Here is an 11507-nt window from a genome sequence, read left to right on the forward strand (position 1 = left end):
GAAGCAAGGATTCGAAGAGGACAGGCACATGTACAAGAAACATGGCCAAGACCGGGAGACTAGTCTTGAGCTCCAAGTGAAGGCTCTAGTTGTGAAGGAGCTAGAGGAGCAAGGACTGTCTACGGAGCCACGCATATTAGTGACGCCGCCGGGAGAACTGGCATTAGTTGGCAGCCCTCCAAAAGTTTCTAGCAGCCAAGGTTCCACTGTAGCCACAACCCTCGTCGATCGCATACGGGAACTAACTAGTTGCACCTTGGTGTTTCTCAGCGGCTGATAGAACACTGTGATGGAGGTGGCAACGGGTGTGGCACATCCTCCCGGTGGCTTACACCACAATAATAAGATACCGTCGGACTACACTAGGGTCGAGGTGCATACCGTGAAGCCCGAGTTTATGTAGTGGAGGATAGACTACGCAACTCCCGAGGGCCTGGTGTTACTCGGAGACGTTATTGGGCAGTTCATCCTCTAGCACAAATGGGACATTATATTGACTGCTTCTTCGCCGCCTCCCCCTCTTCCAAAATTGGAGCGAGTTGTTATGGTTGGGGAGATATTTTCACCGTCTCGTGACCACCACGTACCTGAGATGCCACATTCTTCCCCGCCTCCTTGTGTGCATGTGCCTGATGAGATGCCACAACCTTCTCTAGCTCGTACCAAGCAAGTGCATGATGAGATGCCACAGTCTTCTCAACAAGCACAGCCGATACATGAACAACGAGTGCCTCCTGAAGAAGGTGATGCACAAGAAGATGAGGACGTGCCTGAATGGGAACTTTGAAAGAAGATTCCAATCAACATAAGGCCAGTTTATGTTCCAGTGAAAGACGTCTCATCGGTGTCCAAGTGGTATTCACATGACTAGTTCAAGCCTGAGAACCAAGTTAAACAAGTCCCAGAACGGGGTTCTGAGGAGGCCGTAACTAGAAAACTCCACCAAATTACAAAGCAGAATCCAAATGTTGATGACATCAAATGGTCAAAGGATTGCCCAAAAACTTATGAAAGAGGCAAACCCTTTATACCAAACCGGGACATCCCGCGCCTACCACTTGGAATGAGAAGGTTCCATGATTGGTACTTGCGTGTTCTCCCAACGAGCATAGATATCATACAAGCATGCTTTCCCACCGGCATATTTGGAAGCCCAGCCTGGAAAATTGTCTTTGACTTCAATGACATGCACACATGCTTTCACCTGGGAGAAATGGAGATGAATCTAATTCGCACATGATGCTTGTAAGTCCTTGTCCTCCCGATATGATATGAACATAATCTTTGAATTTTGTGGTAACTAACCAACGCCGTGATCTGTAGAATGCAAGTGCACATTGTCAAACAAATACCAAGTCTGAAAGCCGGGTATGTAGACCCTCAAGCTATAGCCCAACCAAATTTTAATTACCCTAAACAGTGGACAGTGGATGCCAAAGAGCTAGCTGTTGCAAAGACTCTTCGGGAGAAAGAGCGCATCTGTATGGCGAAACTAAAGGAAGAGTCCCTTAAGGTTGCGGCATACATTGCTCTGACTTTCAAAAATCTACAACAACACTCTACTATATGGCTATCATACAACTTCGAGTAAGTTCAACTATATACTTAAAGCTTTGTTCGATATATTTTATTCGATGCAAAAGAGCATATCTAGTTCTATGATTAAATCCATGCAACAACCACTAGATTTGTATAGCCGTCGATGTCAGGAGGAGCATGGCATGGGTCTTTGATTCAATAGATAAGGATCCGGCGATGTACAAAGACTTCATATCGATTCTCAAGACGTATACATATCGACAATCCTCATTAGCTTATATGTTTATATACATACTTGTAACGTTCACTTATGGATACTAACAAGTTGTATTTGCTAAAATAATTCGAACATGGCATTTAGGTTCTATGTCACTCATCATCACGGAAGGCATGATCCAGCGAGGAAGGAAAAGCTGGCTATAAAAACACTATGTGCGGTAAGTGTAACTTACTTCTTCAGTACTCCGTTACATAGCTGTCAAAAGCATTACCTAACATTTTCATATGCAAAACACACAGTGCCCCAAGCAGAGGCCTGGGAGTGTACATTGTGGATACTATATATGTTCTATGATGAGTAACACTAGTGCCTACAGGAGACACCCCTTAAGGGTAAGTTTGAACCTCTTCATCAGTAGTATAAAAACTTCGTACATGGTATGAAATACTAAACCGAAACTTGTTCTCTTGTAGTGGAGAGAAGAGAAAGGAATGAAAAAAGACCCATACAAGGATGACCAACTCTTAGAGCTCGTCGGCGACCTTTGTAACTTCATATTAGACCAGATTGTACATGTCAAAGGCGCCTACCATGACCGAAAGTCTAACTTAGGTAGAAATCCTCAGTACCAACACCTTTGTGAGACTGAAAGGCTAGCTCTAGGACATTGATAACAATGTTTATGGAATTTGTATATTAAATGATGGATTGTATATATCCTTACGAATTGGACTTGTAATTGTAGTTTATATAATACTATTGTGCTGGTAGTCGCGTTCGGAACGTTGGTCGCGGGACGTTCGGCAACACGAACGCTGGATGGAATACGCGGAAACAAACAGTTCTGGTCGAATTTGAATTGTAAATTTGAATTTTTTTGCGGAAAAACGTACTGTAGGGGCGGGCGGTTCTAGATTGAACCGCCCCTACAAACAGGTATTATAGAGGCGGCTGGCACTACAACCGCCCCTACAAATCGATTTGTAGGGGCGGTTGGTGATTGAGCCGCCCCTACAAATCGATTTGTAGGGACGGCTCAATCACCAACCGCACCTACAAATTGATTTGTAGGGGCGGCCTAGGAACCGCCCCTACAAATACATGATTTGTAGAGACGGTTCGGTAGGGGCGGCTGGCTAAACCGCCCCTACAAAGGGTTACCAGTCGCCCCTAAAAATGCTTTGTGTAGTAGTGTCTGAGAGGGGCACAATCTCCTTCGTCAGGAAAGAGTGCTCGAGGAATTGGGGAGAATAGGCCGGGGTGGTTAGATCCCGGACTTAGAACTATTTCTTCTTCCAAAAGGGGATGTTTGAATACGACTTGATCTAAAAGAATAAGGTCTTATCCTGCACCTTGATCACCGAACTACCCGGCTGCCTTCAGGTTCGGGTCATTTGGGATTTGGGGTCTCACAACGAAGCTTTGGTGGAAAAAGGCCCAGTGCAGCTCCATCCCAACGGAATTCTCACAAAAAGAGATGAACACGGACAAGAACAAAACCCCATTGGGTGTAAGGTGGTGAACTTGGGCCGCGTAATAGCGAAGGAGATAAAGCAGGAACCAATGCAAGGGGACATTGAACCCGCGCTTGAAGTAGTCGACGAAGACCACAATCTTTGTTTTTGTCAACGTCTTCCACCTCCTGATCGGCTGATCTGTGTCCTTATCTTGGTTTTCTAGGTCTAAATCATCTTCCTCATCGAAGTCATCAAGCTCTCCATCATTACCAGGAACAATGTCTGCATCAAGGACCGCAACCATAAGCCGAACCACTCCAGTTTTTTTCATAGATCTCATGTCAACTTTCTGTGTTGGACCTAGAATAGAGCCTACAACCCAGAGAGGTAAAAAGGACCTGATCTCATATGGGGCCATAGACATGTACCCAAACTTTCTATAGCTTCTGCTTAGGCTTGATCTCATGTTCCATTCCTCAAAAGAGCATCACCCCTTCATTCTTGTCTGTTCGTAGGCGCTTCATTATCATCCTCTGAAGCTCAACCTGACATGGAAACAACACAATATATATGTATTGTTTCCATGTTCACATATACCACCCAATCCTATTTTACTGAAATTGCTTGAGCAAACACTTTTTTGAAAAGCTCTCAATAATCTTGATTAGAGAAGTGGCTGAAACTTTTTGAGGTGCCTTTGCCGCCTTGGTATAAGGAATATGGAAAAAACCTAAACCATCACTTGCAAGACGGCTGAACGTTTCTGCCCCTTTTTTTTAGTGATTTTCATTATCCATCTTTTCAGCTACGATGGCTGGGGTTTTTTTGTTTTCCTTCCGTTCTACCTCTATTGATTCTTTGAAAAGACTTACATATGCTAATTTGGAACACATCTACATACTACTAGCTATCTGATGCATGCATATGTCATATAAGTTTCATTCATATATACTTCTTCATATTTCAGATCCCAAGCAGATTTGGCATTCAATGCATCTAAAAACTAGATGTTTTTTCTGATTCATGTGGCAGAGGTATGTATATATGTATTGCGGATCTATTTATTTATCATGTCACGGCCTCTCCCTAAGTTTGGTCTATCGATAATGATACACCACGGACGTCTGTCCCGTTACTCCTGTCCGGACGCGCTCTAAAAAAACTCCCCGAGGCACCTCCATCCTGCGGCGCGGCACCTCCATCCCACGCCATCCCCCACGGCGCCACCACTGGCCAGCGACCGCCGCTGGCCCCTTCTTCCCGTCCCCGCCCGGCCAGAGCTCCCCACCGGGCCCTTCTTCCCGCCCCTGCCCAGCCAGAGCTCGCCGGCAGCTGCCTGCGCTTGTGGCCAGCCCCTTCCTCCCGGCCAGAGCCGGCGGTAGCCCACGCCCATTGCTGGCCTGTCCCTACCTCCCTCTCCGCCCACCTGCGACGGCGGCAGCCCACAGCACGGCGAAAGCTCACCGGCACCCTATCCCTGCTACCGCCCCCTTTGCTCGCCTCTAGAAGGGCCACGACGGGGCTGCCCTCCGCCTGCCCATCCCCCGCTCTGTGCTGCATCGTGGGGAAGAAGAAGGATGAAAAACGTATGTTGCAAGCGTAAGTGTTTCAGAGGTATGTTGCAAGTGTTTCATGTAGATGTTGCAAAAGTAGATCGGGATATTGCATTTGTTGCAATAGTTGTACACGTATATTGCAAGCTTCTGTTCGCATCATCTGTTTTTCCATTCGTATGTTACAAGTGTGTTTATTTGGATATTGCATATGTTTCACACATATGTTACAAGTGTTTTATCTGAATGTCACGTATTTTTTACAATGGTTTTCAAATGTTTTTCAGGTGTTTTTCAGGTGTGTTTGCAAGTGTTTCAGATGTATGTTTCAAATGTTTTATCTGCCTTTACACGTATGTTGCAAGTGTTGCATCTGGATGTTTCAAAAATAGATCGGGTGTTGCATCTCCCTCATCGCTTTCTACTGCCTCACCTCGGTGTCTCCTCCCGGCGCAGACTGGGCATCGTCGTCCACTCTCCCTCTTCTCGATGCTAGTGACGTTAGGGGTGGTGCGGGCCCCGTATGGGCGCGCGAAACTGCACGGGAAACAAATTGCAAGCGCGGGCGTCCGGACGCCCCATCCATCCGGACGTCCAGGCGCTTGCAAGCCCGTTAGTCTATTGTAATTTCCTGATATGGCTGGCGCTACACCTCTCTCCTCTTTTTTTAATTTTTGAGCAAATTGGGCAGGTGCTCTGCCTTTTCATTTAGTAGATAGCAAAAGAACAATATGAGATGTTACATGTACAGAGTTGCATGATGATGAAAAGGGGAAAAAAAAGGGGGGAAAAAGGAGGAAGGAATGCCGACATCAACACCAGGAGCAGCAACTATTGAATATGCTGCTGCTTCTGCGTCTACGTTGGCTCCTCTGTTGCTAACCTTAGCGAGTGTGTGTCATCCTGTGTCGCTGCAACCACCCCTCTCCTCTCTACATCCATCATTCCCGACGCCGTCGATGTTCTTGCTCAGCTGGAGTACGCCACGTAGATCTTTATCTCCGACGTGTCGAAACCGTTGAACTTGGAGCCGGCAGCTGTGCTGTAGACGCCCATGTCGTCGAAGATGAGCCAATCGCCCACACTTATCTCCGGCAGCTGGTATTCGGTCACCATTCTGTCTTGCGAGTCGCACGTCGGCCCGAATACCGTAGACGTGTGCGTCTTCTCGCCGGGGCGCGGGCTGGCCAGCGGTCTCGGACGCGGATCGTACTGGTCCATGAGTATGCAGTTCAGCGAGCCGTAGAGCCCATCGTCGATCCAATACTCGCGCACCTCACCGCGCGTGCGCTTCCCGATGACGCGCGCGGCGAGCGTGACCGCTGTCTCGGCGAAGTAGCGCCCGGGCTCGCCGATCACCTCCACGCACGGCAGATCGCCGAAGTAATGCAGCAGCGCATCGTTGATGACCGCCGCCGCCTCGCCGAAGGTAGCAGCGGCCGTGAATCCGCCGCCAATATCGAGGAGACGCATGGGAGGCATGCCGAGGGCGACGGCCTCGTCGAACGCCGCGCGCGCGGCCTCGATTGCCCCGCGGTACACATCCACGCGGGACACGCCACTTCCGACGTGGAAGGAGACGCCGACCACGTTAATCCCCGCGCACTGGGCGGCGCGCAGGAGCGGCACCACCTCATCGGCGTGCGCGCCATACTTGGTCCCCAGATTGTACTTGGCCTCGGCGCCGTCGGGGCCCTTGAGGCGGAGCAGGAGCTCGCACTTGGGATGGCAGCGCTTGACCTTGGCCACCTCCTCCTCGGAGTCGTAGGTGGTGAGGTTGACGCCGACCTCCGCGGCGTACTCGAGGTGTGGCTCGGGCTTGCAGGGGTTGGCGTAGACGATGCTGCTGGGCTGAACGCCGAGCCGGAGCACGGCCTCGATCTCGGCGCGGCTGGCGCAGTCGAATCCCGCGCCGAGCGCGGCGAGCGCGCCGAGAATCGCCGGCTCGGGGTTGCACTTGACGGCGTAGTAGGGGCGCACGTCGGGGAGCGCGCGGCGCCACGCCGAGAAGAGGTCTAGGACCTTGTTGAGGTCGAATACATGGAAGGCGCTCCGCTGGGCGGGGTTGGACGTGGCGACGATGGAACGGATGATTCCGGTGACGGCGTCCTTCTCCTTGAGCGCGCCGCGGGTGAACGAGACCAGCTTCTTGTCCTTAACGCCGGGGGCCAACAGCACGGTCTGCATGGGGTGGCCTCCACCAATGGTGCTGACGATGAGGAATTGGCAAACACTCCTCGAGCAAAGTGAGCGTTGCTTTAACTAAAACCAAATACAGAGATGAAACAGGTGGCACACAGTTAGTTCCTCGTAGCCGGGGTGGTGGGAAATTGGGATGCGTTTTCACTCAAATTTCGACGCATTCACGCAAGGATGTATCGAGAACATAGGTTATTAGGCTCTATAAATCTTGCAATGCGCTTCATGTCTCGTCAATTAAGCGTGCGTTTGGTAGGAATCTATACTCTCATAGAAACGTTATAGATCCAAATTCTCTCAGAGAATGTTTCGAACGATGAATCAGAATTACTTTATAAATCCGTTTGGCAAGTATACTGGATTTAGATCCATAAGAACATATATTTATCTAAAAAAATTGTAGGAATGAAAATATGTTTCAAAAAAGTATGAACTTATTTTGGACAAAGAATAGCTTAACTACAACCCATTTTTAACTCGTTGCATTAGAAGAAAGTTAACTCGAAAACATATTAAACATAACTAGGAATGGAGAGAAAGAGAATCGAAACTACCTTCTGGCCGTATCGCGTTTGTACGGTAGAAACGCTGAATCGTTTCAGTTGCGAATCACCGGTGAAAAATAGCGTTTGGAGGCGATTCTACCGTTTCGCTAGAGAAACCGAAACGATTCTCTAAGCCAAACGGGGCCTGACTCACCAAGTGTGATGACAACCGATGGCAAGCAAGCAAGGAGGAATCGAAGATGACCTGGTGAACACCACTATTGGTTTGCTCGGCATGATTGTGCTCTGTGGTTGCCGTTTTATAGCACGAGGGGAGTGGTCCAACGAGAGCCGGGACGCGCGTTCGACGCCTCCACCGAGGAGTGGGTTAAAGTAGGCAGGGGCAGCGTGCCAGCGTCTGCGCGTCCACGAGACCGCGAGCGGGGCGTGTGGGTTGGTTCTTGGTTGGTGCCGGCGTGCCGCGGCTGCAAGGTCAGATCAGTTATTCAGTTTGCGCAGCAGTGCAGCACCAGCACCCCGCGCGGGCGCGGGTGCACAAGACTAGTGCGTCCATGGCCGCGAATCCGCGATGCCGCGCGCTGCTGGTGCAGCCATGTACAGGCAGCCTGCCCGCGCTGGCCCTGGATCGTGTGGCGGTCTCCCACAGGGCACACGGCGATTGCGTGTGCATGTAGTCACGCGATGCCGCGCGCGCGGACGCAGGGCAGGGGGCATGGCATGCATGGTGTAGGTACGCAGAGACTTGGCAGTCCTGCTGCGGCTTGCGTGACGAAGTGATGACGATCGCCTCCACTGGCGTGACGAACGTTTCCTCTTTTCCCGGTTGGTTTCCGGACCTTTCCTTTCTTCCGGTGTGTGGTGCGAATCAGGTCTTTCCATCCACACGCTTATATCGTTCCTAGGTGTGTTTTACAGCCCTTGGAAGTTACTCCAACCTTCCCAAATTATAAATTATAAAACGTTTTGACATTTCTATATTCATTTATAGCTTTTACTTTGAATCTAGACATAACGTATATCTCAATGCATAGCAAAAGTTACGAATCTAGAAAAGTCAAAATGCCTTATGAATCTATAATATGATAATTACATGTACAGTGGCAAAGCTAAAGAAAATTAGAAGGAGGTTTCACTTGCCTTGTGTCATGTGAGCATGGAATTTTAGTCATTATAACTATTTTTTCAATTTTGGGATGCATTTGTACCTCCAAAGCACACTATAGCTTTGCCCCCTACACACATATACCTTATTAGAAGATAGAATTCTAGATAGTATACTAGGTATATAACAGAGCGACACCAACTAATTCAGAAATCAACTCGATCCCTGAATGTTTCCTGGCGGTGGGATGAGTGGAAGAATAAATAGTGCGGGTGCTATTTCTACTTTTGGACACTATTTTTCCGTGTCCCTCTTTCCTTTTGGGCCCGTTCGGCTGCTCGAATTGGTGGCTGAAATCGGCTGGAGCTGATTGGGCCTTCTAGCCCAGACGAACACCAAGCCTAGTGTAGCCGTTCGGCTGCTCTAGAAGAACCAGCTGCCGCCATCCTCACTCTCTCTCCCGTCTCGCATTCGCTCGCGCGCTTAGGGTTCCGCCGCTCCCAGCTGTTGATGCCGCCGCCGCCGAGGTGACTTCTTCGCCCGCGCCCCCAATCTAGCATCGCCGCCGGCCGCCCTTCGTCCTTATCCCCTCCCATCCCTTGGGCCTGAGAAGGAAGGCGACATCCACACGGGGCGTCTCGCCGGATTTGGTTCGGTGTCGCCATCCTTGAGTCACCGCTGCATCATCGCCGTCTTGCCAGCCCCTTCGTCGTCTATGGCGGCAGATCCACCCTTTCGGGTACGTAGCCCACTCCACGCCTTCCCCTTAATCGTTGGTCGGTGACCATCCCTGCTGTTAGGGTTTACAAATCCTTGCATCCCTACTTCTATTTCAGCTGGCTCCGTCGCTTCCCTCCTCGACGCCACCGTTGCTTCCACGTGCGGCCGATTCTTCAGTGTCCTTCGCATGATTTCCAGATCCGACCCGCAGACGCCGCCGTCGAAGGCACCAGATCCATCACCTTCTCCTACTTCCGCCCTCCCTGTAGCGCCATTTTCGGTACGTTCCTGTCTTTCTCATCCCATTTTTGCTACACACTTCCAGATCCGCTTCATTAGGGTTAGGGTTTCTACTCCCAGATGTGGATGGCTACGTAGGGACGGATTGATAGGGAAGCATAGGACTTGCACATCCGTTGCTTTGAGGGTTAGCATAAATTGCATTATTTTTTTACTGTTTTCATGTAGACTTGGCTCCCCTAGTTTCTCATGTAGTCCAATGTTGGATGGGTTGTAAGCGCGTGAGGCGAAAAATCAAGGCAAGTACACAGTTGTGTCCATTGCATCGTGTTCTAGTTCACTCGTGCTTGCCTTTGTTTTTTTTGCGGTACCGTTACTATGTCCAGCCACAAACGACATTAGCCGTTCCATGTTCCAACAGATGCCACCGAAGCGTGCAAGTTGGAGCGAGGATGACACCAAGCGATTGCTGGACCTTTGTCTTCAATAGAAGGAAAAGTTGAACTTCAATCAGCAGGGTCTAACCACCACTGGCTGGAACAATATTTACACCTATTTCCCACATTATGATAAGAAATAGTGCAACAACAAACTAGGTTCCCTCAAAAAAGCTTACCTGACATGGAAAGATGAGCTATCAGCCACTGGGCTTGGGAGGGACCCACGTACGGGCGACATTGCCGCTGATCCTAAGTACTGGGAAACTCAAGCAGGTTCCCAGCCCGTGACATCGGTATGTTATCTTGTTAATTGTTCCGATTACATTGGTTACAATGTTTAACATTTGGTACTGTGCTTTTTGTAGGAAGATAGTCTGCCTAAGGTACGACGTGGTAGGCAACCTCGCTTCCTGGACCAGCTTGAGGCACTATTTAGGGACCGCAACCAGAACACGGGCTGTTTCATGTCCACTGGTGGTATTCGTGAATCAACGCCTCCTACTACTTTGCGTCCAATAGACTTCGGTGGGCCATCCAGCTACCATTCTGGTTCGAAGAGGGACACCATGGACAATGTTGTCAATTGCCCAGAGAAGAAGAAGACTTGCAGCGTGGGAGAGTACATGACCCGGTTGTCTAAGAGCATTGCTGCAAGGAGCACATCACATGACATGCGGGTGAAAAAGAAGGCAGACGACGACGCTTCTTTCCCACGTCCACCATCAGGTTAGTTTAACTTAGTCCGATTGGTTGATGTAATGATGCAAAGGTTTCATGCTGGAGCTAATTGTATTTGAACTGATGTCTTGCTATGTATGTATGCAGGCCGCTATTACTTGGTGGACTTTGGTTACGCACTTCGCCTCAGATATCTGACGCCGTATCCAAATAAGAGGTACTGGGCGAAGAAGTTCCAAACTAGGGGGAATTGTGACGCACAGGAGGTATTCAACCGACACCATTCCAAGTTGCGTAATGTCATAGAAAGGACATTTGGGGCAGCGAAAGCTAAGCGGCAGATGTTGAAAGGTGTACCTCACTATCCGGGGACCAAACAAACACAGATAATTATTGCTCTTTGTGCACTGCACAACTACGTGCATGAGATGGAGGGACAACACCAACAAGGGAGGTACAGGCAGGCACCAGACCTTGGGCCTTTGAGTCAAGTGGCAGGTATGGTGTTAAGTGACCCTAATGATATGGAATAGGTCCACGACTGGATTACATATGGACTTGGACTCCTTGGGAAGACAACGTAAGTGAAATATTTATGGTATTGGTAGAAATCAGTGTAGTCATGCAAATTTCCGTTGGCTGCCCACTTTGGGGTTAATGAGGATGTGTACACATGCAGGTGAAGGATGTGTCGACATGGTGCACGGGGAGCAGAGGATGGCTGCAAGAAGATGACTATGATCGGTTTGTGCTTCTTGATATTGATATGTTGTAATGTGGAGCAAATTGGTGAGGACCGCTAATGAACTATGGACTGGGCAACTATATAGAAGAAGCCTGTACATGGGAAACT

The 11507-nt window shown here is 49.3% G+C and overlaps 1 protein-coding gene across 1 annotated transcript; it reads right to left on the bottom strand.

Annotated features, from left to right (window-relative positions):
* Window positions 1-5495: 5495 nt before the first annotated feature.
* On the bottom strand, window positions 5496-7546 carry LOC136546678 (ornithine decarboxylase 1A, chloroplastic-like). The gene is made up of 2 exons (XM_066538642.1): window positions 7523-7546; window positions 5496-7031 (listed from the first exon to the last, which is right to left on the bottom strand). Exon 2 carries the CDS (start codon window positions 6954-6956, stop codon window positions 5739-5741), a length of 1218 nt encoding a protein of 405 aa, XP_066394739.1. The 5' UTR covers window positions 6957-7031; window positions 7523-7546; the 3' UTR covers window positions 5496-5738.
* Between the last annotated feature and the right edge of the window lie 3961 nt (window positions 7547-11507).

The sequence above is a fragment of the Miscanthus floridulus genome, chromosome 3 (assembly GCF_019320115.1).
Source record: "Miscanthus floridulus cultivar M001 chromosome 3, ASM1932011v1, whole genome shotgun sequence".
In the NCBI taxonomy this organism is placed as follows: Eukaryota; Viridiplantae; Streptophyta; class Magnoliopsida; order Poales; family Poaceae; genus Miscanthus; species Miscanthus floridulus.